This window comes from Empidonax traillii, unplaced genomic scaffold (assembly GCF_003031625.1).
Source record: "Empidonax traillii isolate 1590-97213 ecotype Southwest subspecies unplaced genomic scaffold, ASM303162v1 scaffold1128:size488575, whole genome shotgun sequence".
In the NCBI taxonomy this organism is placed as follows: domain Eukaryota; kingdom Metazoa; phylum Chordata; class Aves; order Passeriformes; family Tyrannidae; genus Empidonax; species Empidonax traillii.
The window spans coordinates 123278-148433 of record NW_020956321.1 but is presented as its reverse complement, the minus strand read 5'-3'; the positions used below and the strand labels follow the sequence as shown (position 1 = coordinate 148433).

Here is a 25156-nt window from a genome sequence, read left to right as displayed (position 1 = left end):
TTTTTTTCCAAAACTCTTGCTGGCTCCCTACGGCTTCTCCTCGGGGTGGAGAGTAGGTGCCTGCCCCACCGCTTTCTCCCGTTATTGCCAAGCCAGGCTTTTCCCAAAGAGCCGCTGCTGCCGGGAGGAGCCGCGTCCGCCTGCTCTTGGTCGGCGGCACAGCCCGCGGCGGCCGCACTGGGATTTTCTCGCCTTTCCTCCGGCTCAGCGCTCCCTTTGGAAGTGTTTGTGGCAGTGTCTGAATAACCTAATTTAGAGCTCGTTAGACGCGGAGGGTTTTGGCAGCGGCCGGAGCCGGATGGAGGGACTCGGCTGGCCGGGAGCGGCGGCTTTGGCAGCTCCTCCTGGATATTCGCATGCGGAGCAAACAAGGCTGGGAGAGAGTCCTGCGGAGAGGAGCCAACCTCTTCCCTCCTCGGGAGCACTGGATTAACACCGGCTGGTGGTTCCTCACTCATCCCAGCCTTTCTATTCCCGGGCACCAGAGCATCGCCTTCCCCTCCGCAGTGTCCTTTCCCACACGTCTTGCCCAGCTCCGGTTTCCCCAGACTAAACACCCACTCTTTCCAGGCGGCGGGATTTGGGGATTCGCAGCTCCCCGGCGTGGGCGGGTGGGTGTTCCCGTTGTCCAAATGATGCACTGACAGGTTGGGGAGGCGCCCAGGGTCCCGTGTCCTGGGATCGGAACACGGGGATGGGGAACCCGCACGGTGGTGATACCCCGGAGTTTTTCCTCAGAGAACTGTGGGATTTCTCTGCTGGGAAGGTGCACTTGGCATCTTAAACACACCCAAACACCCTGATTTAAACTGACAGATAGGGGCAGGTCTGGCTTCCGTGTGCCTCCATCCTGACTGTCACAGTGTCCCCAGGAGAGGGGAGTTCTGGGGGGCTGCTCGGTCCCTCGGATTTGGGAAGACAACAGACCCGCTCTGAGTCACCGGGTGAAATCCTGCCGATTGCTTCCAGCTGTGCTGTTGCAGCGGGCTCGTCCCAGAGGAGAAAACAGCCCTGGGAAGCCGGGAATTCTGCTGAGAGCCGCGGGCTCATCCCATGGGGGATCCAGGGGCTGCAGCCACCTCCTCCCGCTGTGTTTTGGGGGGCTGCAATCCTGCCAGGTCTGCCAGGGGGAGGAAAACAACGGGAAAGAAAGCAGCCCCGGGGGTGGGAAGGCTTTGGGCAGGAATGGGGCTATGGAGCAACTCTTCCCCAGTTGCACAAGCCCTGCGCGGAGCAGGGGTTGTCCCAGCTGTGGGATGATCGGAACGGGCAAGGAAAGTGTTTGGGGCTCGGTGGCGTTTCCAGCGCAACCAAGGGAGAGTCACGGGGCGGCTGCAGCACCCGCGGCGGGATCCGGGCACGGGTGGGAGTCGGGAGGGTGCCAGTGGGTGCAGGGAGGTGCGGGAGAGGGTCTGGGATCAGGGCACTTGGAGGGAGAGCAGGAGGGGATCACCCCTGGGATGGTGAGGAAGCGTGGGTTGAAGGGGGAGAGGGAAGGAAAGAAGGAAAGGAAGTTTCAGGAAAGGAAGTTTCAGGAAAGGAAATGAAAGAAAATTTCGGGAAAGGAAAGGGGAAAAGAAAGAAGAAAGAAGAGAAAAAGAAAGAAAGAAGGAAAGTGGAAAAGGGAAAGGAAAGGGAGACACCTGTGCATGTGTGAGGTTTCAGGTGTGTGCGTGTCTGGGCTGTCTCTGATCGTCACCTGTGGGTGCCGGGCTGTGCCACCCGTGGGTGGGAGCAGGGGCCACCGGGGGGGTGCGGGGGCACAGGGAGGGGTCCCGCTGGTCCGTAGTTACCTGTCCCGGTGCGCAGCCCCGCGCGGGCGGCAGGCGGCGGCAGCGGCCAGCCTGGATCGCTGGAATCGCCGGGACGCGGGACCGGCCCCACTCCCCGCCCCATCCATCCCCACTCCATCGCATCCTTCCCCGCCCGGCAGCGCTGCCGAGTGCTGCCCGATTTGTCCCGTAGCCGCAGCTCCTTGGCTTCCCTCCTCTCCTTCTTTCCCTCTTCTTTTTCTTCCCTCTCTGCTCTGGTGAGACCCCTCCCTGTAGAGCTGCCTCCAGCTCTGGGGAACAGCAGAAGGATGTGGAGCTGTTGGAGCAAGTCCAGAGAAGGCCATGGAGATGCTCCAAGGGCTGGAGCCCCTCTGCTCTGGAGCCAGGCTGGGAGAGCTGGGGGGGTTCATCTGGAGAAGAGAAGGATCAGGAAGAGACCTGAGAGCCCCTTGCAGGGCCTAAAGGGGCTCCAGGAGAGCTGGAGAGGGACTGGGGACAAGGGGGAATGTCTTCCCACTGACAGAGGGCAGGGTTAGATGAGATATTGGGAAGGAATTGTTGGCCATGAGGGTGGTGAGGCCCTGGCAGGGGTTGCCCAGAGAAGTTGTGGCTGCCCCATCCCTGGAAGTGTTGCAGACCAGGTTGGATGGGGTTTGGAGCAACCTGGGCTAGTGGAAGGTGTCCCTGCACATGGCAGAGGTTGGAACTGGATGAGCTTTAAGATCCCTTCTAACCCAGACCCTTTTTGGGGTTCTGTGATCCTTCTTGCCTTCTTTCCTTCCCTCTTCCTTCTTCCTTCCTCACTACATGGCAAAAAATCCCAGGAGTAGTTGAAGCTCACTTGAACAGGAGAAGGATCCTGAACTAAAAAAATTAAATAACACAGCATGAAAAATGACAGTAATTAAATGCAAGCAGGCTGGCTCGTTGCTTCAGGCTGGTGAAGCCCACATGTATGAGGACTTACAACCCTCTGAACCTCCGTGGGTCCGCAGACCCCGGCCTGGGCGGAGGAGGCTGCTCCCAGATGTGCTGCCCATGTGTTTTGCTGTTTCCCATTGAATTTTCCAACTAGCCCGAGCCCTCTTGTCCCCATTTAGCCGGATCGCTCAGCCCTAAAATCCCTTTCAGCATGGAACACCGCCGGGGCTGCATCCGTCTTCAATTTAAAGAACAAATCCTCCCGCCTCCAGCGGGAGCTGCTCCCTCCTCTGCCGGGGAGGAGGGGGGAGCGGACGACCTCGGCACTGCTGGGGGGGCTGGATTTTGGTCACGGCAGATGGAAGGGACACGTGTCGGGGGAGAATAACCTCTTCACCCGGCCCGGAGAGGCTCCGCGGGACAAAGGCTGGCAGGAGAGCCGGAGCCTGGAAAATGCGGCTGGAAAGCATGTTTGCTCGGGGAGGCTGTCAGTGGGAGACAAAGGCAGGAAGCAGATAAAGCAGCGAACGAGGCTAATTGCTGGGATTAGTCACCCCGGAGCACTCGGGGGCTGCAGGGGTCAGGGCTGGAGGCCCAGGGAGGTCGGGCGAGGAGAGAGATGAGCTGGAAAGAGGTTTTTGGGGAGAGCCTGGGATTTGTTAGAGGCATAGGAAGGGCTGAACCTCATTCCTGATGGTGCTCCCAGGGCAAGCCATGGGGTACCAGCTCCCCTGGGAGCTGATCAAGTGGAAAGTGTTCCTGCCCATGGCAGGAGGTGGAATTAGATGGGCTTTAAGGTCCCTTCCAACCCAAACTATTCTGGGATTCTCTGACTCCCTGCCCACTCCAGGATGAAGATAGGCTGGGCAGATTTCAGGGGTACCTAATCCATGCAGCAAATAAAGCCTAATCCTGCAGCAAGCTCTTAATTCAGGATATAAACATCCAGGGAAGAGCCTCAAAGCTGCAGCAGCTCAGCCCAGGGTGTGTTGGGATCAGAGCCCTGGGATGGGGCAGGATTGGACCTGTGTCAGGAGCCGTTTAGGTTGGATATTAGGAAAAGGTTCTTTCCCCAGGCATTGCAACAGGTTCTCCATGGATGTGGTCACAGCCTCAAGGCTCCCAGAGCTCAAGGTGTGTTTGGACAAGGCTCTCAGGGACAGGGTGGGATTGTTGGGGTGTCCTGTGCAGAGCCAGCAGTTGGGCTGGATGATCCTTGCATCCCTTCCAGCTCAGGTAATTCTGTTTTTCTGTGCTATCATGAGTGGTGGGGCCAGGCAATCTGTGTCTGCTGTGCTTTGTGCTGCAGGGAAAAACACAGGACTCCTGGAAACACAGGACCTGGGCTGATGTTATCTTTGCCATGAATCCACTCCCTCCTGATGGAGGGACGTTCCCAGCCCCAGCACAAACCCCTCTGGGCTGCTCTGCCTGGCAGACGAAATCCCCTCTGCCAGGGAATTTGCTGGAGCCTGGACCAAATATGGAGCTTGTGGCTAATCCTGGGGGGAAACAGGGAGCAGGAATCAGTCAGTGTCAGGCACAGTTGTGAGCTGTGTGCTGAGCTCCTGGAACACCGGCAGCGCGGGGGGCTCCCGGGGATCCGCCGGCTCATCCGGCAGCTGCCGTAGCAAAAACAGTTTGCAGCAATATTTAGAGAGAGGAAGGAAGGAAGGAGAGCCCCAGAGATTTAAAAAAAAAAAAACAAAAAAAAAAAAAACACAACTTCTTTTCTTTACCTTTATGTCTTAAAATGCATTCTGAAACCTGGAGCAATCCTTTGGGCTGCGGCTCAGATGTCTCAGAAAGCTTTTCCATGTGGGAGCGGCGTTTCCGTCCCGTGAGTCTTCAGCTCCCCGGGGTGCTGGGAGATCCGAGCTCCACTTTTCAGCTGGGAGGACTCAGCAGCTTTAATTTGTAGAGTCCCAGAATGGTTTGAGTTGGAAAGGACCTTAAAGCTCATCCCATTCCAAACCCCTGCCTTGGGCAGGGACACCTTCCACTAAAACAGGTTGCTCCAAGCCAAATCCAGCCTGGTCTTCCTTCTCTCCATGCACTGAAACACTTTCCCGTGTTTCTTCTCTGTCCAAAGTGCCCAGGGCCAAGAAACCCTCCTCTTTCTATCAAAACCTTGGCTTTCCACACTGTGGACTCACATGTGGTCCACACTCCATCTTCTTAGCTCTCCGTAAGTACAACCTCTCTCCCAGAACATCTCTGATACCCCGAGCAGAAAGATCTGCACTGGGTGGCAGCTGGAGCGTGTGGGATGGAGCCTGTGTATGGAAATCACCTGCAGCAGGGGTGGATGTCCCTGAGGATGCACCTCAGCAAGTCCTGATGTGCCTCCTGGTCCATCCCTGGACCCCCCAGGAAGGGTGTCCCTGCAGTGGGCTGGAGGGGAAAAAATGGTGAGTCACGAAGCGAAGCTGAGTCAAGGAATCGAGACCAAACTTAATGAGAACCGTTCCCAAAAATGGAGATGTGGAGAGCTGGGTGGGAATCTGCCCTGCTGCCACAGCTTCCCTGCTGTCAGCGCCTGGAGGGATGCTGACAGGAAAGGAAACAGCCGCAGGGAAGGCAGTGAGCCCAGCCAGGAGCCAGGGATGGAATCAGCAGGAGAGATCCCTCGACACGGCCAGAGGGGAAGCAGAGCCACCCCACGGGAGGGGCTCGACCACCCAGTGATTCCCCCTTTGTCCCTGACACAATGCAGAGGTTGTTCCTGCTGTTGGGAAGCCGTGCACCACCAACTGTGGATTCTCAGATGGCTCGTGAGGGTTGAGCTCGAGTTGAAGGCTGTGCCCAACTTCTGGGGCAAGGGAGCACTTAATGGGGTCTCTCTTTGTTTTGTCTGGTTTTAGAGATTCTCAGAGATGCTGCTGTCAGGTTGGGCTGAATCTGTCCGACAGATTCCAGTTATTAAGGATGGAGGGATTTTCTTTCTACAGCTCCTCAACAGGAGGCCATAGCCAGGTGGGAGTTGGGATCTTCTCCTCGGTAACAAGTGCGTGAGAGGAAGAGGCCTCAAGTTGTGCCAGAGGAGGTTTACATGGGATATTAGGGAAAATTTCTTCCTGGAAAGGGTTATCCAGCCCTGGCACAGCTGCCCAGGGCAGTGGAGGAGTTTCTGTCCCTGGAGGGATTTAAAAGCACTGTGGATGTGGCACTTGGGGTTGTGGGGCAGTGGAGGCCTTGGCAGTGCTGGGGGAATGGTTGGACTGGATGATCTCAGAGGGTTTTTCCAACCTAAGCAAATCCCTGATTCTATGAGGGGGAACCCCACAGACATCTCTCTTTCTTAGGCCGTGAAGCCAAAACTTTTGTGTGCTGATCCAGGGAGCTCAGGGGTGCTCCGTGAGAGCCCTTTCCTGCCAGGACCAGGGGGGTGTTCAAAGCGCTGGTTTGTGGCCCTTCCTGCCAAACAGCCTGACCTCGAGCAGGACTGGTTTCCAGCATCCAAGAGGAGAAATGCTCCAAGGGCATTATTACTGTGACCCACTAACCCAGCTGGCAACGGGACACTGAGCCGACAGAGCCCTGCTCCCATCCCCGCCCTGCTCCTCCCCAAACATCCCGAAACGCCGGACTGCCCCGGTGCATCCTGTGAGCCTTTGCTTGCTGCTGCACTCCCCAGCCCCGCTCCCCTCACCGGGAATCACTCTTCCTTTGCCGGCTGCCCCAGGAGAGATCCAGGTTTCCTGCTGCTTCCCTTATCTCTGCCGGCCGCAGCTCAGCGATCCCGGGGCTGCCAGGCTTGGGGAAGAGGCTGCCGGGATTTCCTGCCTGGAGCGACCTCTGCATCAGGGATTTCTCTGCCCTTCCTCGTCCTCGCTGGGAGCCCAGGGTGAGGACGAACCTTCAGCAGGGCAGGGAGGTGCCGGCCCCTCCGCTCCCCGGCAGCCACATCTGGCAGGAGCATGACGAGTGGTTTGTCCTGGTTTTCCCTTTTTAGCAGAGAGAGCTGGGAGTGTCCGGGGTGGGGGGGGTGGGAGGGTGGTGTCTTCTGGGTCAGGCCAGATCCACCCCCAGCCCCATCCCACAGAACATCCTCCATCTCCTCCAAATTCAGCACATCTGTTTCAGCCCAAAATGCTGCCCAGTAAATGCCTATTGATTTTTTTTTTTCTAATGCCCAAGCTGTGGGAAGGGATGAACCCTGCAGCCAAAGGCTCTGCCAAGGCACATGGAAGTGATTACAGGGATCAGTCCCTGCAAGCACCTCCTTTCCCAGCACATGGTGTGGGTGAGAACAGGCTGTCCCTGTCCCCACAGATATCCCTGTACCCATCCTCATCTTCATCCTCATCCTCATTCCCATCCCTATCTCTACAACTATTCCCATGCCCATCCATATCCCCATCCCCATCCTTGCCCCTTTCCCCATCTTCATCCCTATACCCATCCTCACTGTTGTCCCCATCTTCATGATCATCCCCATCCCAATCCCTGTCTATCCCAATCCCCATTCCCATCATCATCCCTGACCGCATCCACATCATGGTCCTTATCCTCCCCCCCATTCTTATGCTCTTCCTCTTCCTCATCCCTGTCCCCCTCCCTGATTCCATCCCCATTCCCACCAAGGCTCCCAGCTGCTCCCAAAGCCACAGGGATGCCCGTGCCAGGGCACGACTCCAGCTCTTCCCAGATGCCTCTTTTTTAACTGACTGGTGCCAGTTTGGCTCAGGAAGTTGGGAAAAGGCATTTTTTAAGGATAAAGGCACTTTATCCTTAAGACTGCAGAAAGCCTGGCAGCTCCTCCTTCCCATTGGCAGAGGATCCTCAGGGCCCATGGTCTGTATTTTCAACAGCCCCCAAACATCCCTTGGGGCAACAAGGTTATCCTCCCTTTCTCCGCCTTCTCTCCTGCTCCCTCTGCCCGTTGCCACCTCCAGGGTGCCACCAAATGCCACTATCCCCCATGAGAGGGACATCCCAGCTGGGGTTTCACCAGGCAGAGGGGCTGCCGGCCCCTCACGTCTCCCAGTTTCCCCGGAGAGCCTTGGGAGGTGTTTGAGCTTCAAAGAAAAGCCACTTTTTGGCACGGGGAACTCCTGGAAGGCTGGGGATTGTGTCCAGCTGGCCTGGACCCCACTCGAAGCCCTAATGGTTTTCCATGGCCAGGCGGAGCGACTCCTTCCAAGGGCTGGAGCCGGCCAGCTGCCTGCAGCCAAGAGGGCAGCAGCCTCTCTGGATGTGACCCCCACGGTCACATTCCCTGGGACAGCCGGCCTTCCAACCAGCTTGGTCCCGGCGTGGCTGGCAGCTGCTTTCCAGGATGACCGGGATGCAGTGGATTGCACACTGCCCGGGATGGAGGGGATAAGGAGACAGAGTGATAAATCCCTGTCGCTGCAATAGACGGGGTGGAGGGTGTCCAGCTGCTTCCCATGTGAGAATTCCTGTTGGGAATGCCATGAATGTGTCCCTGATTTATTTCTCTCGACAGCCCACAGGGGTTTGACACTTCTCTCCTTGTTATCTGGCATTCCTCGGGCATGTATACGTCTCGGGACAGATGCGATACTCCAGGCCAGGGAAGTGGGAAACGCTCCAGGAAGCTGGAGCCGAGCTGTTGGCTGCTCCCAGCCCGGATTTCCAGGATCACTCATTGAGACCAGCTGCCTGGGCTTTGAGCTCGTCCTTTCCTCCACCGCTGTGGGTGCTCCCGCCCCAGCACCCCAAACCAAAGGCGGGGAGCCCCTCCTTGGACCCGCTGGTCACTCCAGACCTCTCCGGGAGGGGATGATGGATGACGGGATTGAGAAAGGATAAACAGCGGTGACTCCGCGCCCGGCCCTGCGTGCGTGGGGGGCCTCTCGCTGACGGCTTGCCAGTGGAGCTGCACGACACATTTTGGCCGGTGGCTGTCCCTGTCCTCCCCCCCGCGTGTCCCCTGGGGATGAGGAGTCACGTTTCTTCCCGGCTTCAGGGAGAGGGATCCGAGGGAGCGAGCGGGGAGCGGCCAGCGCCTCCCGCCCACGCCACGGCCCCGGCCCCGGCCTCGACCCGGCTGGATGCGGGCCCGGCCCCGGGGGCGTTGCAGCGAGGCGGGGGGCGCGGGGCTCCGGGGTGAGAAAGAGGGGATCCCACTCTCCTTCCCCAGGAGGAGACTTCCCATGGATGCCCTCCCGGGATGCCCCCTCTGGGTACCCGGTGGTACCCCGTTCCCCCCGGGGTGCCTGTACCGGCCCGGAGGACGAGGGGGATGCGGTGGGGGGGGCGGGCAGCGACCCGGGACGGATTTTGGGGTGAGACCCGATTGGTCGGGGCCGGAGCCAGGGGGTCCAATGGCGGCACGGCCGAGGCTTGGCCACACCTCTCGCGGGCCACGCCCCGCCGGCTCCGGTTCCCTCCGCCGGGCCGGGGCTGCCCCGCTGGGTCCGTCCCGCTCCGCTCCGTCCCTGCGCTCCGGTTCGCCCCGTCGGGGGGAAGGTCCCGCGGGCCGGCGGCGGGATGCGGGCGGTGGCGGCGGTGCTGGCGGCGGTGCTGGCGGTGGGGGCAGCCCTGCCCCGCCCGGGGCTGCTCCCGCACGGCCCGGCCCGCGGCGATGCCCGGCTCCGGCCCGGGGATGACGAGAGCTCGCCCGCGGTGCCGCTCCGCCGCGCCCTGCGCCTCTACGGTCGCACCGCCCGCCGCCTCTACGTGAGTCCCGGCTGGCCCCGCTCCCCGCTCGCCTCCCCTACCCTGCCCTCCTTCCCCCCGACCACCCTTCCTCCCAGCCTCCCCTTCCTCCTCTCCATCATCTCCCTCTGTCCCTCCATCTTCCCTCTTCACCGCCTCTCCACACTCTATCCCTTTCTCCCTCCATCCCTCCGTGTCTCTCCGTCTTCCAACTCTCCATCCCTCTGTCCCACCATCCCTCCTTCCTCCTGGCTTTTCACTCCTCCGTCTTTCCATCCCGCTTCCCACTCACCCCCTTCCTCCCCAGCCTTTACTCCTCTTCCTCCTTCCCCCCCCCAACCCTGCCCCTCCACGTGCGCCTTTGCTGTCCCACCGCACGTGTCTCTTCTCCACCCACCCCTTTCCTCCATCCATTTGCCCCCTTCCCGGTGTCTCCTCCGGCTGCGGAGGAACAAGAGGGCTTTCTCCTTCGCAGCTGTTCCTGCCAGCAGCGGCTGCAGCTGGGATGGCCCCCGAGCTGCAGCTCCCTGGGGGACGGAGAAGCCCGAGGTCTTTGTTTTCTCCCCGTGGCCGGATGGGGCCACGCGGCCTCAGGGCTCTCACTCCACCCTAGGAGCGAGGGGGGGGGGGGAGACACGGCGGGGGGGACCGGGTGTGGTTGACACCTCTGCAGCCCCTGAGCACCCTACCCCGCTCTCCCTGCAGGTGGGGACCAACGGGGTCATCTCCACCCAGGATTTCCCCAGGGAGACCCAGTACGTGGATGACGATTTCCCCACAGACTTCCCCGTCATCGCTCCCTTCCTGGCCGACCTCGACACCTCCGGGGACAGAGGGAACATCTACTACCGGCAAGATGACTCTCCGGACGTGCTGGACCAGGCTGTGGGATACATCCAGGCTGGGTTCCCCCGCACTGCCGGCTCCTTCGTGCCCACCAATGCCTTCATTGCCACCTGGGAGGATGTGGGTGCTTACCAGGAGCTCTCCCAGGACACCGAGCCCTCCACAAAGGTGAGGCCAAGGGGCTGAGCTTGGATTCCCGCCCTGCATGTCATGGGAGGATGAATCTTCCTCGTGTAGCACCCAAAATGCTCTGTCTCTTCTTTCTGGGTTGTGGGTCCATCCATCCGTCCGTCCTTGGGTGAGCACCAGGGGAAGAAGGGGCTTTTCCTCTCTGCTGAGAGCTGTGGCACTGTTGGCTTTGCTGGTGGGCAGGAGAGGTTTAGGGGTTGCCTTCAGCTCTGTGGTTCAAGGTGCTCATACAAGGGCATGGAGTGACAGGACGAGGGGGACTGACTTCAAATTGATTGGATTAGATGTTGGAAAGAAATTCTTGGCTGTGAGGATGGTGAGGCCCTGGCACAGGTTGCCCAGAGAAGCTGTGGCTGCCCCTGGATCCCTGGAGGTGTTCAAGGCCAGGTTGTATGAGGCTTGGAGCAAACTGGGCTAGTGGAAGATGTCCCTGCCCATGGCAGGGGGTTGGAATGAGATGATCCCTAAAGTCCCTTCCAACCCAAACCATTCCAGGATTCAATGATTCTGTTCAGGCAAAGCTCTCCAGTGCTGGTGGCTCTGGATTTGCAGGGGCAACTGGGACAAGCCATGGCTCAGCTCCATGGTGCTCCTGACCTTTGCCAGTGGCTCGGGGCTGGTCCTTCCTTCTGCCCCTGTGCTGATTGTGCTGCTGGCGAGGAACTGGCTTCAGAGTTTCCACCACGGGTTGATTTTGTGCCTGGAAAACAAGCTCATAGGTGGTCTGCCAGGTCGAGGGGAGGTGACCTGTGCTCTCCACCCACGGGGCTGATAAGGCTCCTGCGTGGGTGGACCCACAGCGCTGCCTTTCCCCGAAAACGCCGGGACATGAGGTGTCCCACCGGGCTGATGACGTGCTGAGGAGGTGACAGTGACGCTCTGCCAGCAGGATGGACTCCTTGGAACGAGCTGGATATGATGAGCTGCAAGAGGAAAAGTGGTGATGGACACCCAGGGCTGTGCGATGGGTGACGGGCTCTCGCCGTGGTGGGGTGGGCCGATCCCAAAGCCCATCAGCAGCCACCAGGTCCCCGTGGACCACCAGGAGCCATCCCTATCGTCTGTTCCCCCACTCCAGGGCCCTTCAGGAGCGGGTTGCCGAGAGAGAAGCCAAGCAGGGGAAGAACCGAGGTTTGGAAGGAAACAAGGCACATTTTTTCCTCTAATTTAAAACTTGGGAAAACAGCTGAAGAGATGCCATCAGGGGCCTCACAGTGACCTCCCGGCCATCGAAAATGCAGCCTCCTCTTATTTTCTCTTCCCAATTGTTGTTTTGGGGATTTTTTTTTCCCTCTCCGAGAAGTCGGATCAGGTTTTAAAATGAAACTGGTCTCGTTTGGAAACGAGCAGCTCCCGGGGAAAGCTTCATTCGAGACTCGCTGAAGTGCAGGTTCTGCCTGTGCTTTGCTGAGCTCCCCCTTAGCCAAAACTGCTGAAAAACCTCCCCAGACGCCACTTTTTTTTTTTTTTTTCTGACCAAATGTGGCACTTGTGGAAACGCTGCCCTCCCTGCTTCCAATCGCTGTTTGGAACCAGGATTGACTCGGAAGCCTTTCCCCCCTGCTTTGGAAAGTCGCAGCTCATCCTCTTTGAACCTCAAAAGCAGAAACCTGGGTTAAGGTGGGGGTGTAGGGCACCCCCTGCTGAGGGGGTCCTGCCTAGGTGGGGGGTCTGGCAGCTCTGTGGCAGCGCCCTGTCCCCTCCAGCTCCTTGGGACACGCTCCTAGTCCCTGCAGCGACGCCTTCCCGGGCTGCAGAGCGGGACGAGAGCTGATCCCGCTTCTGCAGGGGCAAGACTTGCCCTTTTGGGCTGGAATTTGCCCTTTTGTAGCTCTTTGCCGGGAGCAGCCGGGGGCTTCCCCTCCCCACACGCTCCTTCCCTCCACCCCCCCGTGCCAGCACATCGATGTCACCCACCGCGTCCCCCCTCGCCACCCACCACAGGGTGAAACGAGCCCTGCAGCTGCTGCCGTGATTCGGCTGCGTGGGGGAGGAATCCAACCCCGGCTCTGTGTGTGTGTGTGTGTGTGTGTTTGAGGGGGTTATTCCTCCCCCCTCTTCCCAGCGTTTTGGCCGCCTTTTCGGGGTCTCTGAATGCCCGAGTGTGCGACGTGCACAACAAGGCTCTTTATGTCCCGCGGGGCTGCCGGGAAACCTCGCGATGCCCCGGGGACCCCAAAATCGGGGCTGGCGCTGCGGGGACGGCGCGGGGGGAGCCCCCTCACTCCCCTCCCTCCCACTGCTCCGGGGAGGGGGGAACCGGGAGTTAAATCATTTTTCCTTCGCTCGGGCGCCGTTCCCTGAGTGCTGCTCCGGAGGGCTGGGCTGGACTGGGCTGGGCTGGCTCCGCGGGCTCCCCGTCCGTGGGTTGTTGCCGTGATCCCGCTCCCTGGCGCGGCCCCAGGGCTCGCAGGGCTGGCAGGGCAGGCGGCCAGCGTGCCTATAGCGGGATGTATGGGTGTGGGGAAGCCGGGAGCACAGGCGTGTTTTTTCCGGAGGAAACCAGGCTAAAATTGTTCTCCGGGAGGAGCGGGGGGGTGCGGGTTTTCCTTTGGTGCTGCTGGTGTCAGGGGGAGGGAAACAGCAGTGAGGGGCTCGCAGGCGGCAGTACCAGCCCAGTGCAGGGGTTGCATGGCCAGGAATGCTCCAGGGCTGTCACCTCCCTGTGTGACAACTCCAAGGGACACCCCTGCGTGGAGGGGGTGGCCTGGTTGTGCCATGGGATCCTGTGAGGATGTTGAGCATCTTCTCAGGATGTTGCACTTGGGCTCTGGCTGTGCATGAGCAGGAGTGATCAAAGGATGGTTTGGGTTGGAAGGGACCTTAAAGATCATCTCATTCCAACCCCCTGCTGTGGGCAGGGACACCTTCCACTAGCCCAGTTTGCTCCAAGCCTCATACAACCTGGCCTTGAACACCTCCAGGGATCCAGGGGCAGCCACAGCTTCTCTGGGCAACCTGTGCCAGGGTCTCACCACCCCCACAGGGAAAAATTTCTCCCCAGTATCCCATCTCACCCTGCCCTCTGTCAGTGGAAAGACATTCCTCTTTGTCCTGTCCCTCCAGTCCCTTGTCCCCAACCCCTCTCCAGCTCTCCTGGAACCCCTTCAGGCACTGGAAGGGGGTCTCTGAGGTCTCCCTGGAGCCTTCTCTTTTCCAGGCTGAACAATCCCAGCTCTTCCAGCCTGGTTCCACAGACGTGCTCTCTAATGGAGAGCTCTTTCAGGGTGCACTCTGGTGTGTGTGGAGTTGCCTGTCACACCCTTGGTCTCCATCCCATCTGTCCTGCACTTGGGTCTTCTTACCCTTCCGTGACATCCGTCTGTCCCTCCCTCCCTTTTGGCAGCTCAACACCTTCCAGACAGTCATAGCCTACAGCGACGAGGACACCTACACCATCTTCCTCTACCCCCACGGCGGCCTCCAGTTCCTGGGGACGCGGCCCAAGGAGTCCTACAACGTCCAGCTGGAGCTGCCAGCCAGGGTGGGCTTCAGCTGGGGGGACGGCGACGACCCGAAGAGGGACGGGCTGTTCCACAGCCTGGCCAGCAGCGAGCAGGCTCTGAGGAACCTGGAGCGGTGAGCGGTGCCAGGGGGGCTCTGTGGGATGGGCAGAGGGAGCAGGATGGCCTTCTGCCTGCCCTGGAGCCTTTTAAAGGTTGGAAGGAGGAGGGGAATGAGCTGGTGGTGCTGCATTTGGGGTCCCAGAGGGGTGGTGTGGAGCAGGAGCAACTTTGGGGTGGGTTTACTCTGATGGATGTTCATGTGTCTGCAGGGAGAGCAACACAGGGATACCTGGAGTGTGGGTGTTCCATGTGGGCAGTGTGGACCACGTGGAGCCAGGAGGCAGCGAGGGACTTGGTCCTGGAATGCCACAGGGACTCCCTGTGCGTCCTGATCCCGACTACGCCCGCACGCTCGACAGCCGTGCCTACCACACATCCACGGAGCTGCCGGCGCAGCATCCCAGCCACGGATCCCGCACCCCAGTGCTCCTGGGCTTTGTCCCTGAGAGGAGGGACACCCAGGAGCGGGGCCGCTGGCTGTACCTTGAGAGGGATGGCAGCACCCAGCAGAGCTACTCCGCCAACCCCTCCTCCTACAGCTCCGGCCAGCACGGTGTCGGCGTGGAGGAGGACGTGCATTTCAACCCCGATGGTGAGCGGCCACAGCCCCTCCAGTGACCCAGCGGGGACAATTACCCAGCGGGGGCAGTGACCAATGGGGACGATGACCGAACAGGGATGGCTCGTGGCGGGTGGCCCCCTAAAAAAGGCCCCTCGCTGCAAGTTCGTCCCTTTCCCAAACAGCCGGGGCTGGAGCGAGCGTGGGCTGGAGTCACTCCTGCAAAAGCTGCTGCCCTTCCAGCTCCTCTCCCCCCAGCCAAATCCTGCTGCCAGGGGGCTGCTGGAGCCACGCACCCCTGCCTGCTGGGTTTGCCAGTGGAAAAGTAGGGAAGCTTATGGGGTGGGATGCTCAGGGGACAGGTCCTGGCACAGGGGCAGGGTTGGCCTTTCCGCCCTCCCCGCCACCTAGCCAGCTGTGGAGCCACTGTGGCACGTGCCTGGCGGGGCAAAGCCCCGTCCCCAGCCGGCTGTCTCCCAAAAATACCCGGGAATTTGATCTCCTGCCCTCTGTCAGATCCGCCTGAAATCAGGCAACAGGTTCCAAACCCTCCACCACCTCCCTGCGTCCCTTGGGTGACTTCCTTGGGAACCACTGCCAGCTGGCCTGTGTCCCGGCGGTGTTTCTGGGCAAGGCAGGCGGGAACGGGAGCACCACCAGAGAAGGTGATTCTTCCGAGGGGTGGCTCCGTCACCTTGCCCCCTACCCTTTTCCCCCTGCCCCCAAGTGTTCACCTACAGCGCCTCCAGCAAGGAGACGTGTGCCCAGCACCACGGGAGCTGCTCCCCTCACGCCTTCTGCACCGACTACGCCACCGGCTTCTGCTGCCACTGCCGGGCCACCTTCTACGGCAACGGGCGGCAGTGCCTGCCCGAAGGTACGCGGGGCGGGCGGCGGGGACGGGCGGCCCCTGCCTGGGTGGCCGCTGCCAGGGGTGCCCGTCTCCCTGCCCAGGGGCCGTGCATCGCCTCAACGGGAAGGTGAGCGGGAGCGTGGCAGTGGGACGGGCGTCCGTGCGCTTCCAGGACGTGGACCTGCACGCCTACATCGTGGGCAGCGACGGCAGGGCCTACACGGCCATCAGCGGGGTGCCCCAGCCCGCCGCCCGCGCCCTCCTGCCCCTCCTGCCCGTCGGGGGGCTCTTTGCCTGGCTCTTCGCCCTGGAGGAGCCCGGCTCCGAGAACGGCTTCAGCATCACCGGTGAGCTGGGATCCGAGGGACGTGGCTCCGAGGGAGTGATGGGCAGGGGGAGCAGAGTGACCTCCTCCAGGCCCTGGAGCCCTTTAAAACCTGGGGGAAGGAGGGGAGTGAGCTGGGGGTGCTGGGCTCAGCCAGTGGGGAACTCAGCCCTGCATGCACTGGAGATGCATTTGGGGTCCTGGAGGGGTGGTGTGGAATAGGAATGGTATCTCTGGGGTGAGTTTGCCAGCACAGCTGTCGTGGATGTTCATGTGTCTGCAGGGAGAGCAACGTGGGGGTATCCAGCTCGTACGGGTCTTCCACCTCGTGGGTGTGCTGGAAGGGTGGGGAGAGATGCCTTGGAGTTGTAAGTCCCTAAAAATCCTAAAACTCTTAAAATGATGCCTGTTTCCTTTTCCTGTCCAGGCGCTGAGTTCACCCAGAACCTGGAGGTGACCTTCTACCCCGGGGGGGAGACAGTCCAGGTCACTCAGACAGCCGAGGGCCTGGGGCCGGACAATTATTTGAGCCTCAAGACGCACATCCAGGGAGAGGTGCCGTTTCTCCCGGAGAACGTCACTGTCCACATCACCCCCTACAAGGAACTCTACTACTACTCCAGCTCAGGTAAGACCTGAGTTCATCTTCACCCGGGCTCAGTTTCTTGCACGCCGTCCCTGCGTGCCCCGAAGGCACCCGTGACACAGCGACGCCGCTTTTCCCCACACCCCACGGGGTTTTTTTTCCTTGCCTTGCCTTCTTGCAGCCGTGACGTCCTCGGGCCAGCGGGAATACGTCGTGGCCGCGGGAACGGCCAACCAGACCTTGTCCTACCGCCTGCGGCAGAACATCACCTTCTCCGGCTGCTCCCACTCCCGCCTGCCCGCGCGGCAGCAGCTCAGCGTGGCGCGCGCCTTCGCCCTGTACGACGGCCAGGAGCACGTCCTGCGCTACGCCCTGGCCGCCCGTGTCGGCTCAGCACAAGGTAGGTGCCAATCCGGGGTGAAACCCCCCCCCACCCCAGCCGAGGGATGCCGGGTTCTCCTGCCCCACCCTCCCAAAGTGTGGCACAGTCGCTTTGCCTGAAAGAGAGGGGGGCCTCGTTGCGGTTACAGCTTCCTCGTGAGGGGAAGAGGAGGGGTGGGCACTGACCTCTGCTCTGTGGTGAGCAGTGGCAGGAGCGGAGGGGATGGCCTGAAGTTGTGTCAGGGGAGGGGTAGGTTGGATCTCAGGAAAAGGTCCTTCCCCCAGAGGGTGGTTGGCACTGAACAGGCTCCCCAGGGCAGTGGGCACGGCCCCAAGGCTGCCAGAGCTCCAGGAGGGTTTGGATGATCCTCTCAGGCGCAGGGTGCGACTCTTGGGGATGGACCTGTGCAGGGCTGAGGTTTGGACTTGGTGATCTTTGTGGGTCCCTTCCAGCTCAGCATATTCTGTGATTCTGTGATTGTGTTTCCCAAGCAGTTTGAACCTCAGCACTCCTGCCATGGTGGGGTTTTGCATCCAGGGTTGTGCTGGGTGGTGTGGCCGTGGTTCCCTGCGTGGGTGCTGCGAGTGATGCCTACCTCAGATACGAGTGGGAATGGGTCACTCCCTGTGCCTCCTACACCTCTTCTTCCCCGCTAACACCCCTCTGTGTCCGCAGATGGTACCGGGAATCCCGGGGTGAACCCGTGCCACGACGGCACACACGGCTGCGAGGCACCGGCGCGCTGCCAGCCCGGAGCAGGGATGGAGTTCACGTGTGAGTGCCCAGCTGGGTACCGCAGAGACGGACGGGGCTGCCGAGGTGAGCGGGGCTGGGAGCGGGCGCTGGACTGGAGGTGGGGGGCTGGTGGACCCCGTCACCCATCGGGCACCACGGTGGTGGCCACGGGCATTTGGGATGCTGGGATGTGCCATGGCATTGCAACACTTGTGGTCTCCCGGAGCTTCACCAGGGGTGTGTGGGGGGGAAACTGAGGCAGCGTGCTGGGGTTCCCTGGGGAAGTGCTCCAGGAGCATCGTGGGGATGGAGGACGTGGCAGTGCAGGGCAGGATATTACCCGCCCCGAGACCAGGAGCAGCCAGGCTCCAAAAACGGGTGCCTGCCATCTCCCCCTTCCTCTAGACGTGGACGAGTGCGCCGAGGGCCTGAGCCAGTGCGGCCCCTTCACCGTGTGCCTGAACGTGCCGGGCACTCACCGGTGCGAGTGCCGCGCCGGGTACCGGCCGGCGGGGGACGGGCAGGCGTGCGTGCGTAAGTGCCAGCCCTCGGCGTGGGGTCTCCCCGACTCCTGTGCCCCGCAGACGCGCCCCTATCATCATTCCCCCAACCTGTCCCCACAGCGCTGGCCCCGGCGAGCGACCCCTGCGAGGACGGGCGGCACCCCTGCGCGCCGGGGGGCCGTGCGCGGTGCCTGTCCCGCGGCGACGGCCGCGCCAGCTGCGAGTGCCTCCCGGGATACACCGGCGACGGCATCCACTGCTCCGGTAGGTGGGTGTGGGAGGGACCCCGGGGCTCCCACGCCGCCAGGGTGCCCCGTCCCGGCTGATCCCGTCTTCCCTGTGTGCAGATGTGGATGAGTGTGCCGAAAACCCGTGTCACCCGGCCGCCGGCTGCTACAACACGCCGGGCTCCTTCACCTGCCGGTGCCGGCCCGGCTACGAGGGGGATGGCTTCCAGTGCACGTACGGTACGGGTACCCACTCACCTCCATGCCCTCTCCGCCCCGGGGCAGCTTCCCCGGCCTCACTCTCCTGTTTTTTTGGCTTCCCAGCGGCAGGGGGGAACCCGCAGCGCCTGACGCCCTGCCAGCACGAGCAGATGTACCCGCGGGAGGTGCCGCCGGGCCCCTCGCCCGTGGGCGGCAGGCACGTGCCCCAGTGCGACGAGGAGGGTCGGTACCGGCCCCTGCAGTGCCACGGCAGCACCGGGCACTGCTGGTGCGTGGACGCTGCCGGGCAGGAGATCGCTGGCACACGGACGGCGCCGGGCACCACCCCGCCTCGCTGCGGGAGCCCAGGTCAGTGGCACTCCACTGTGCTCAGGGGGGAGAGGGGAGGTGGGTCGGGTCCTTTGGCATCTGGCTGGCATCCCCGTGGCATCCCAGTTTGGCCCAGGCATCGGCAGTGTGGGGGCAATGGGGACACAGCAGAGGGGACCCACAAACTAAATGGCAGCAGTCTAAAACCCAGCACCCCAACACGAGGAATAACTTTCCACTGAGGGTGACAGAGCACTGGAACAGGCTGCCCAGGGAGGGCGTGGAGTTTCCCTCTCGGGAGACATTCCAAACCCACCTGTGTCACCTGCTCCAGGTGACCCTGCCTTGGCAGAGAGGTTGGACTGGATGATCTCCAGAGGTCCCTTCCAATCCTAATAATTCTGTGACTCTGGGCCCCTCTGCCCAGCTACCCAACTCGAGGCTTCACTACTGTGGCCTGGGGTCAGGGCGCTGCCAAATGGTTGCTTGGGCACATTGTGGGGCTCCTGGGTGTTTAGGGCACCCTGACCCACAGGGTTACAGCACACTGGCCATTGGGACACCTCGTGTGTCAAGCTGTGCTGGAGGGGACAGCCATGGGATGTCGAGGGGGACGGAGAGGGGCAGCCCCAGCCCCCCCAGCCCAAAGGGTGCACCTACAGCCTGGGATGAAGTGTGACCAAACCCAGGTGCCAAGTGGGTCCAGGGAAGCCGCGTGGCACCCCCTGATCCCAGAGTGGGGGAATTTGTTGCCAGCAGAGTCCATCCAGCAGCTGACGCCCTGCGAGCACGCCCGGATGTACCCGCGGGAGGTGCCACCGGGACCCTCGCCCGTGGGCGACGGCCACGTGCCCCAGTGCGACGAGGAGGGTCGGTACCGGCCCCTGCAGTGCCATGGCAGCACCGGGCACTGCTGGTGCGTGGACGCTGCCGGGCAGGAGATCGCCGGCACATGGACGGCGCCGGGCACCACCCCGCCTCGCTGCGGGAACCCAGGTCAGTGCCTGGAGGGGGGGAGAGCATCCTCAGCGTGGAGGGGGCACCCAGCAAGGAGAGGGGGACCCAGGGCTGCGGCAAAGCTCTGAGCCCCCCTGAGCTTGCACATGGTGGGTGACTTTGGCTCTCCCCACCCCATGCCAGAGCCCACGGAGCGGCCGCCCAGCATGTGCGAGCGCTGGCGGCAGAGCCTGCTGGAGCACTACGGGGGCAGCCCCCGCCGCGACCAGTACGTGCCCCAGTGCGACCCCCAGGGCCACTTCACCCCGCTGCAGTGCCACGGGGACAGCGGGTACTGCTGGTGCGTGGACGAGAGCGGCAGGGAGATCCAGGGCACGCGCTCGGAGCCCGGCACCACCCCGCCATGTAAGAGCTGAGCGCCCCAAAGCAGCCCCTGCTGCCTCCTGCTCGCTCCCACACAGGTGTGGAGCTGAGCTGGCTCTCCCTGAGCCATCTCTCCCTCTCCCTGAGCCATCTCCCCCTCTCCCTGTTCCCGCTGTTCCCGTGACAGGTCTCCCCAGCGTCGCGCCGCCCACCGTCCGGCCCTCGCCCCGGCCCGACGTGTCCCCACCGACCACGGGGACCTTCCTGCTCTACGCTCAGGGGCAGCAGATCGGGTACCTCCCGCTCAACGGGACGCGGCTGCAGAAGGAGGCGGCCAAGACCCTGCTCTCCCTGCATGTACGGTATCCCCGGGGATGGGGATGGGGTGCGGGAATACCAGAGGGAGTTTGGGAATGGTTGGTGCTGCTGCTCTGAGTTTTACACCTGCCTGGGTGACTTGTCTGAGCTGTTGTGGTTTGGGGGGGAATCACCTCTTGAAGGTTGTTCTGTGGGGACATTGCCTGTGCTGCTTTGGTGCTGAGGTGGCACTTTTGACAAAGGCCTGGAGTGACAGGAAAAGAGGGAATGGCTTCCCACTGACAGAAGGCAGGGTTGGATGGAATACTGGGAAGGAATTCTTGGCTGTGAGGGTGGGGAGGCCCTGGCACAGGTTGCCCAGAGAAGCTGTGGCTGCCCCTGATCCCTGGAAGCGTCCAAGGCCAGGTTGAACAGGGCTTGGAGCAACCTGGGCTGGTGGGAGGTGTCCCTGCCCATGGCAGGGGCTGCAACAAGATGGTCTTTAAAGTCCCTTCCAACCCAACCCCTTCTGGGATTCTATGGAGGAGGATTGTTCTCACCTCTCCCTCCACTCATCCACAGCAGAAAGGCAGGTCAGTGACAGGTCCCAAACCTGGGACTGCCCACGAAGAGAAGGATCCTGGGTGCTTCCAGAGCTCCCCAAAGTAGGTCACAGCCCTGGGCTTCCAGCTGCGCGGCTCTACTGCAGCCTTGCCTTTTCCCTTCCTCGGACTCCTCCTGGAATGTGGCCATGTGCATCTCCAGCCAGGCCAGACCAAGGGGGAGGAACGCTGAAAGCTGGGCCACGACCCTCCCTGCACCCCAGGGAATTGAACACTTTGCCAAGTATTCCCTCTCCCCATCCTGGAGGTCATTCCTGGGGCTGGCTTCGCTCTTGGAGCAGCCTCTCCTCGAGGCAAAAGGCTTCAAATCCATCTGGCCGTGGGTGTGTGCCTGCACCAGCTGGCCTAAAATCCTCTGCTGCAGCATTCCTCTGGGAGGGTGCAGTGGGAACCCGTCGGAGTTGGGTTTTGCTGGAAAAAATGGGATTCGAGCGTCATTCCCTACTGCTGCATCCTGCAGCGTGCGCCGGGCAGCTCCCACTGCCAGCAGGTGGGATAAGGATGCTCAGCGAGCCTCCTGGCAGGATTTCACCCCGTGTCCCTCTCCCAACCTTGCCAGGGCTCCATCGTGGTGGGGATCGACTATGACTGCCGGGAGAAGATGGTCTACTGGACGGATGTGGCCGGACGGACCATCAGCCGGGCGAGCCTGGAGCCAGGGGCCGAGCCGGAGACCATCATCAGCTCAGGTGTGTCCCCCTCCCAGCGACACCTGCCCATCAGCAGGTCACAGCTGCGGGGCTGTCCCGTCCCTTGGGCTCCTCCATCCGCACGGGTCAGGCGGGCCAGGGGGGCTCTGAAGGATCCCGGAGCGGCACCTCCCGAGCCGCTGAGCGTGGCCATCCCCCGGCAGGACTCATCAGCCCCGAGGGCCTGGCCGTGGACCACCTGCGCCGGGCCATGTTCTGGACGGACAGCGGGCTGGACAGGATCGAGCGGGCGCGGCTGGACGGCTCCGAGCGGCGCGTGCTCTTCGACACCGAGCTCGTCAACCCCCGCGCCATCGCCGTGGACCCCGTCCGAGGGTGAGCAGCAGCGGCTCCTGAGGGATTCGGGCACGAGGTGCAAGGGTCAGATAGATGGAGCCACACCAAGGCTCCATCCTAACCCTGGGAGCAGCTCTCCCGCGCTGCACACCCCGCGGGAGGGGCTGGCTCTGTTCCCCAGCCCCGCTTTTATTTAGTCACTCAGGATCTGGCTGAAGCTGCTGTCTCATTATCGGGATGGACGTTGTTTTTTGAAAGCTCTGAAACGCTCCTGGCGTTTGGAAACACAAGCTGTGCCTCCAGGGTGCTGTTGGGATAACAAAATGTGCTACTCCTAAGGCTCGCCCTCGTCCGGGAGCTGCAGTTTGGGTCATAAACATGTTTGATATTGCTCTGCTTTGCTTTCAGGGATATTTTCCTAATCAAATGAAGATGTTTCAGGCACTGATAAGGGGAAAAACAGGCCTTGCTCCTGACAAGAACCAAACAAAGGGATAATCTCCTACCACTCCTTAACTGTTGTGTGTCCTGTTGGTGCATTATTTCCCAAGGAACCTTTACTGGACGGACTGGAATCGTGAAGCTCCCAAAATCGAAACTTCCACTGTCAACGGAGCCAACAGGAGGGTCCTGGTGCACACAGACATCGGTTTGCCCAATGGCCTGACGTTTGACCCCTTCTCCAAGCTGCTGTGTTGGGCAGATGCAGGTAAGGTGAGCTCCCCTCTTGTGCCAGGGGAGGTTAAGGTTGGATGTTGGGAGAAATTTTTTCACGGAAAGGGTTTGGAACAGGCATGGGAACAGTCTGCCAAGGGAAGTGGAGGGATTTAAAAGCCGTGTGGATGTGACACTTTGGGACATGGGGCAGTGGTGGCCTTGGCAGTGCTGGGGGAACATTGGACCTGATGATCCTGGAGGGCTTCTCCAACCCAAATGATTTTATGATTCTAAATCCTCAGGCTTAAAAGCTGTTTTAAAATGTAGTAAATCAGGAAAAGGTTTTTCACCCACAGGGTGGTTGGGCACTGAACAGCCTCCCCAGGGCAGTGGGCACAGCCCCAAGCCTGACAGGGCCCAAGGAGTGTTTAGACAAGGTTCTCAGGCACATGGTGGGATTTTGGGGGTGTCCTGTGGAAGACCAGGAGCTGAACCTGATGATCCTTATGGGTCCCTTCCGGCTCAGCATATTCCACGATTGTATGAAATCCGAAGAACGCATTTGCTGGGGTGTTTTTTTATGGTATGATAAATGCCTTGTGTTTGAACAGGCACAAAGCACCTGGAATGCACATTCCCTGACGGCACAGGCCGGCGTGTCATCCAGAACAACCTCAACTACCCCTTCAGCATCATCAGCTACGCCAACCACTTCTACCACACGGACTGGAGACGGTGAGGGGGGAAAAAGCCGCTCCCCGCGTGGCTGGGAATGCTGAGCTCCCTCCAACAGCTGGGAGCCACCCTCCATGACTCCCTGAGAGCAGCCTGGAGGGGTTTTGTGCCAGAGGGGGAAAGCAAAGGCTGTCCCCAGCCTGCTCCCAAGTCCTGGGGGCCCCACCAGAGCTCTCGTGGGTCTCTAGAAAGCTGAACGTGGGTTCAGCAACAGCCGCTTGTAAATCTCGGCACAGAGTTGTTTGGACACAGCCCCAGCTCTCTGGGAGGGACAGAAATAGTGATGTGGTTTCCTTTTTTTTTTTTTCTTTTTTATTTTTTAAACTAAAACTTGGCCCAAGTCTCCAAATCTAGATTAGGGCAAAGCAGAGATTCTGTCCTCAGAGTTCCCTCTGCCCCGACACCCAAAGGCCTCGGCACCAGCAACTCGCCTCAGTTCCCACTCCAGCTGGAAGCTCTCAAAACTCCCATCAAATCTTAGATTACAACAAACACTTAAGTGCTTGCCACGCTTGGAGGAGACTCTCAGGGAGATAATCTCTCCTTGGAAGGCTCTTTCTGCGGCTGCATCACCGGAGAGAAATGCACTGAATGAGCTGGAGGGAGGTTTTATGGGGCAGATTTCTTTTCCACTTGTCCTGCAGGTGTTCAGACTTTTAGCTGCCCCTGTTCTTAAATGCACATAGAAGGGGGTGGCGGAAAAAAACAAGTTTTATAGATGAATAAAGCACTTCTCCCCCTTTTTTCCCCAGGGATGGGGTGATAGCTGTGAATAAAGACACCGGCTCCTTCACCGACGAGTATCTTCCAGAGCAGCGATCCCACCTCTATGGAATAACAGCAGTTTATCCCTACTGCCCTGGAGGTAAAACCCACCCCGAAACCCACCTCCTTGTGACTCTCTGATGGCTGTTTGACACACTAAAACTATCCATTTCCCCCCCACAGCAAGGAAATAGTAACTCCCAATTCCAAGGAAATCAACGATCTTTGCACCCAGAAGAACTTCAGACCCAGAAAACCGTCCCTGCATGAGAAAGGGGGGAAAAGCCCTCAACCAAGGCTAACCAAGCAACCTGCTTTCCTGCAAATAAGTTTGTTTTTTTTTATGGTCATACCTCAAGACTTTACTACTGTATTTTTTTTACCAAGTGGAAAACATTGATATATTACCAAAAAAAAAATGGTCCTGGGCATCTCAGGCCATTACTAGAACTCTTGCGTAATGCAAGAAGATTTTTGGTGGTTTTTTTTTACTCAAATGTTTTATTTTAACGGAAGAAGAATGGATTAATTTTTAATGGTTTCGACAATCTGACCAACAGGTCTTTTTATCCAAAAAAAAAAACCCCAATTAAGTGCCTATGGGAAGCTTTGGATGCAGTTATCTCCACGCTGGGTCTAAATAACCTCCAGCCCTGAAGACAGAGACTGTGAGTGCTCCAAAAAAAAAAAGAAAGGTGCAGAACAGGGATGTGACGTGGCAAAGGCATTGAAGATTTTTCCAGAAGATGATTCTGTGTTTTCACCACTGCCTCAATGCATGTCTTTTAGTATTTATATTAGAAGAATATGCTAGAATTGATCTGTTCATGCTTGTTGGTTCTTCCAAGTGCCTTCATAGACCTACCCAGTGTAGACCAATACATGTTCAGAAATACCCAGTTACCTTGTAATGCTTCACTTTTTCTAGGTTACTTCAATAATTGAATAAAGAGGTTGGTTTAAGTTTCCCTTTGGGTTTAGTTTTTAAATATTTCAAGGGGTGTGTGTGTGGGGGGGGGGGTGGGAAGCAGCAAGCAAGCCAGGAGCAAGCTGTTCACAGGGCAGGACCTCAGCAAAAGAGGGTTTTATGTAACGCTCCCCTCTCGACACGAAGCCAAACACAACCGAAAAAAGGGGGGAAAAAAAGGGGA

General features: G+C 60.0%; 1 protein-coding gene across 1 annotated transcript; it reads left to right on the top strand.

The window, feature by feature from the left end:
• The first annotated feature begins 9152 nt into the window (after window positions 1-9152).
• Window positions 9153-24973, top strand: NID2 (nidogen 2). Its single transcript, XM_027905167.1, has 22 exons — window positions 9153-9341; window positions 10026-10334; window positions 13702-13934; window positions 14131-14513; window positions 15208-15357; window positions 15435-15680; window positions 16086-16286; window positions 16426-16644; window positions 17302-17445; window positions 17767-17895; window positions 17985-18128; window positions 18212-18331; window positions 18416-18661; window positions 19382-19618; window positions 19763-19984; window positions 20130-20299; window positions 21422-21551; window positions 21716-21887; window positions 22400-22557; window positions 23117-23240; window positions 23993-24105; window positions 24189-24973. Exons 1-22 carry the CDS (start codon window positions 9153-9155, stop codon window positions 24197-24199), a joined length of 4050 nt encoding a protein of 1349 aa, XP_027760968.1. The 3' UTR covers window positions 24200-24973.
• Window positions 24974-25156: the final 183 nt, after the last annotated feature.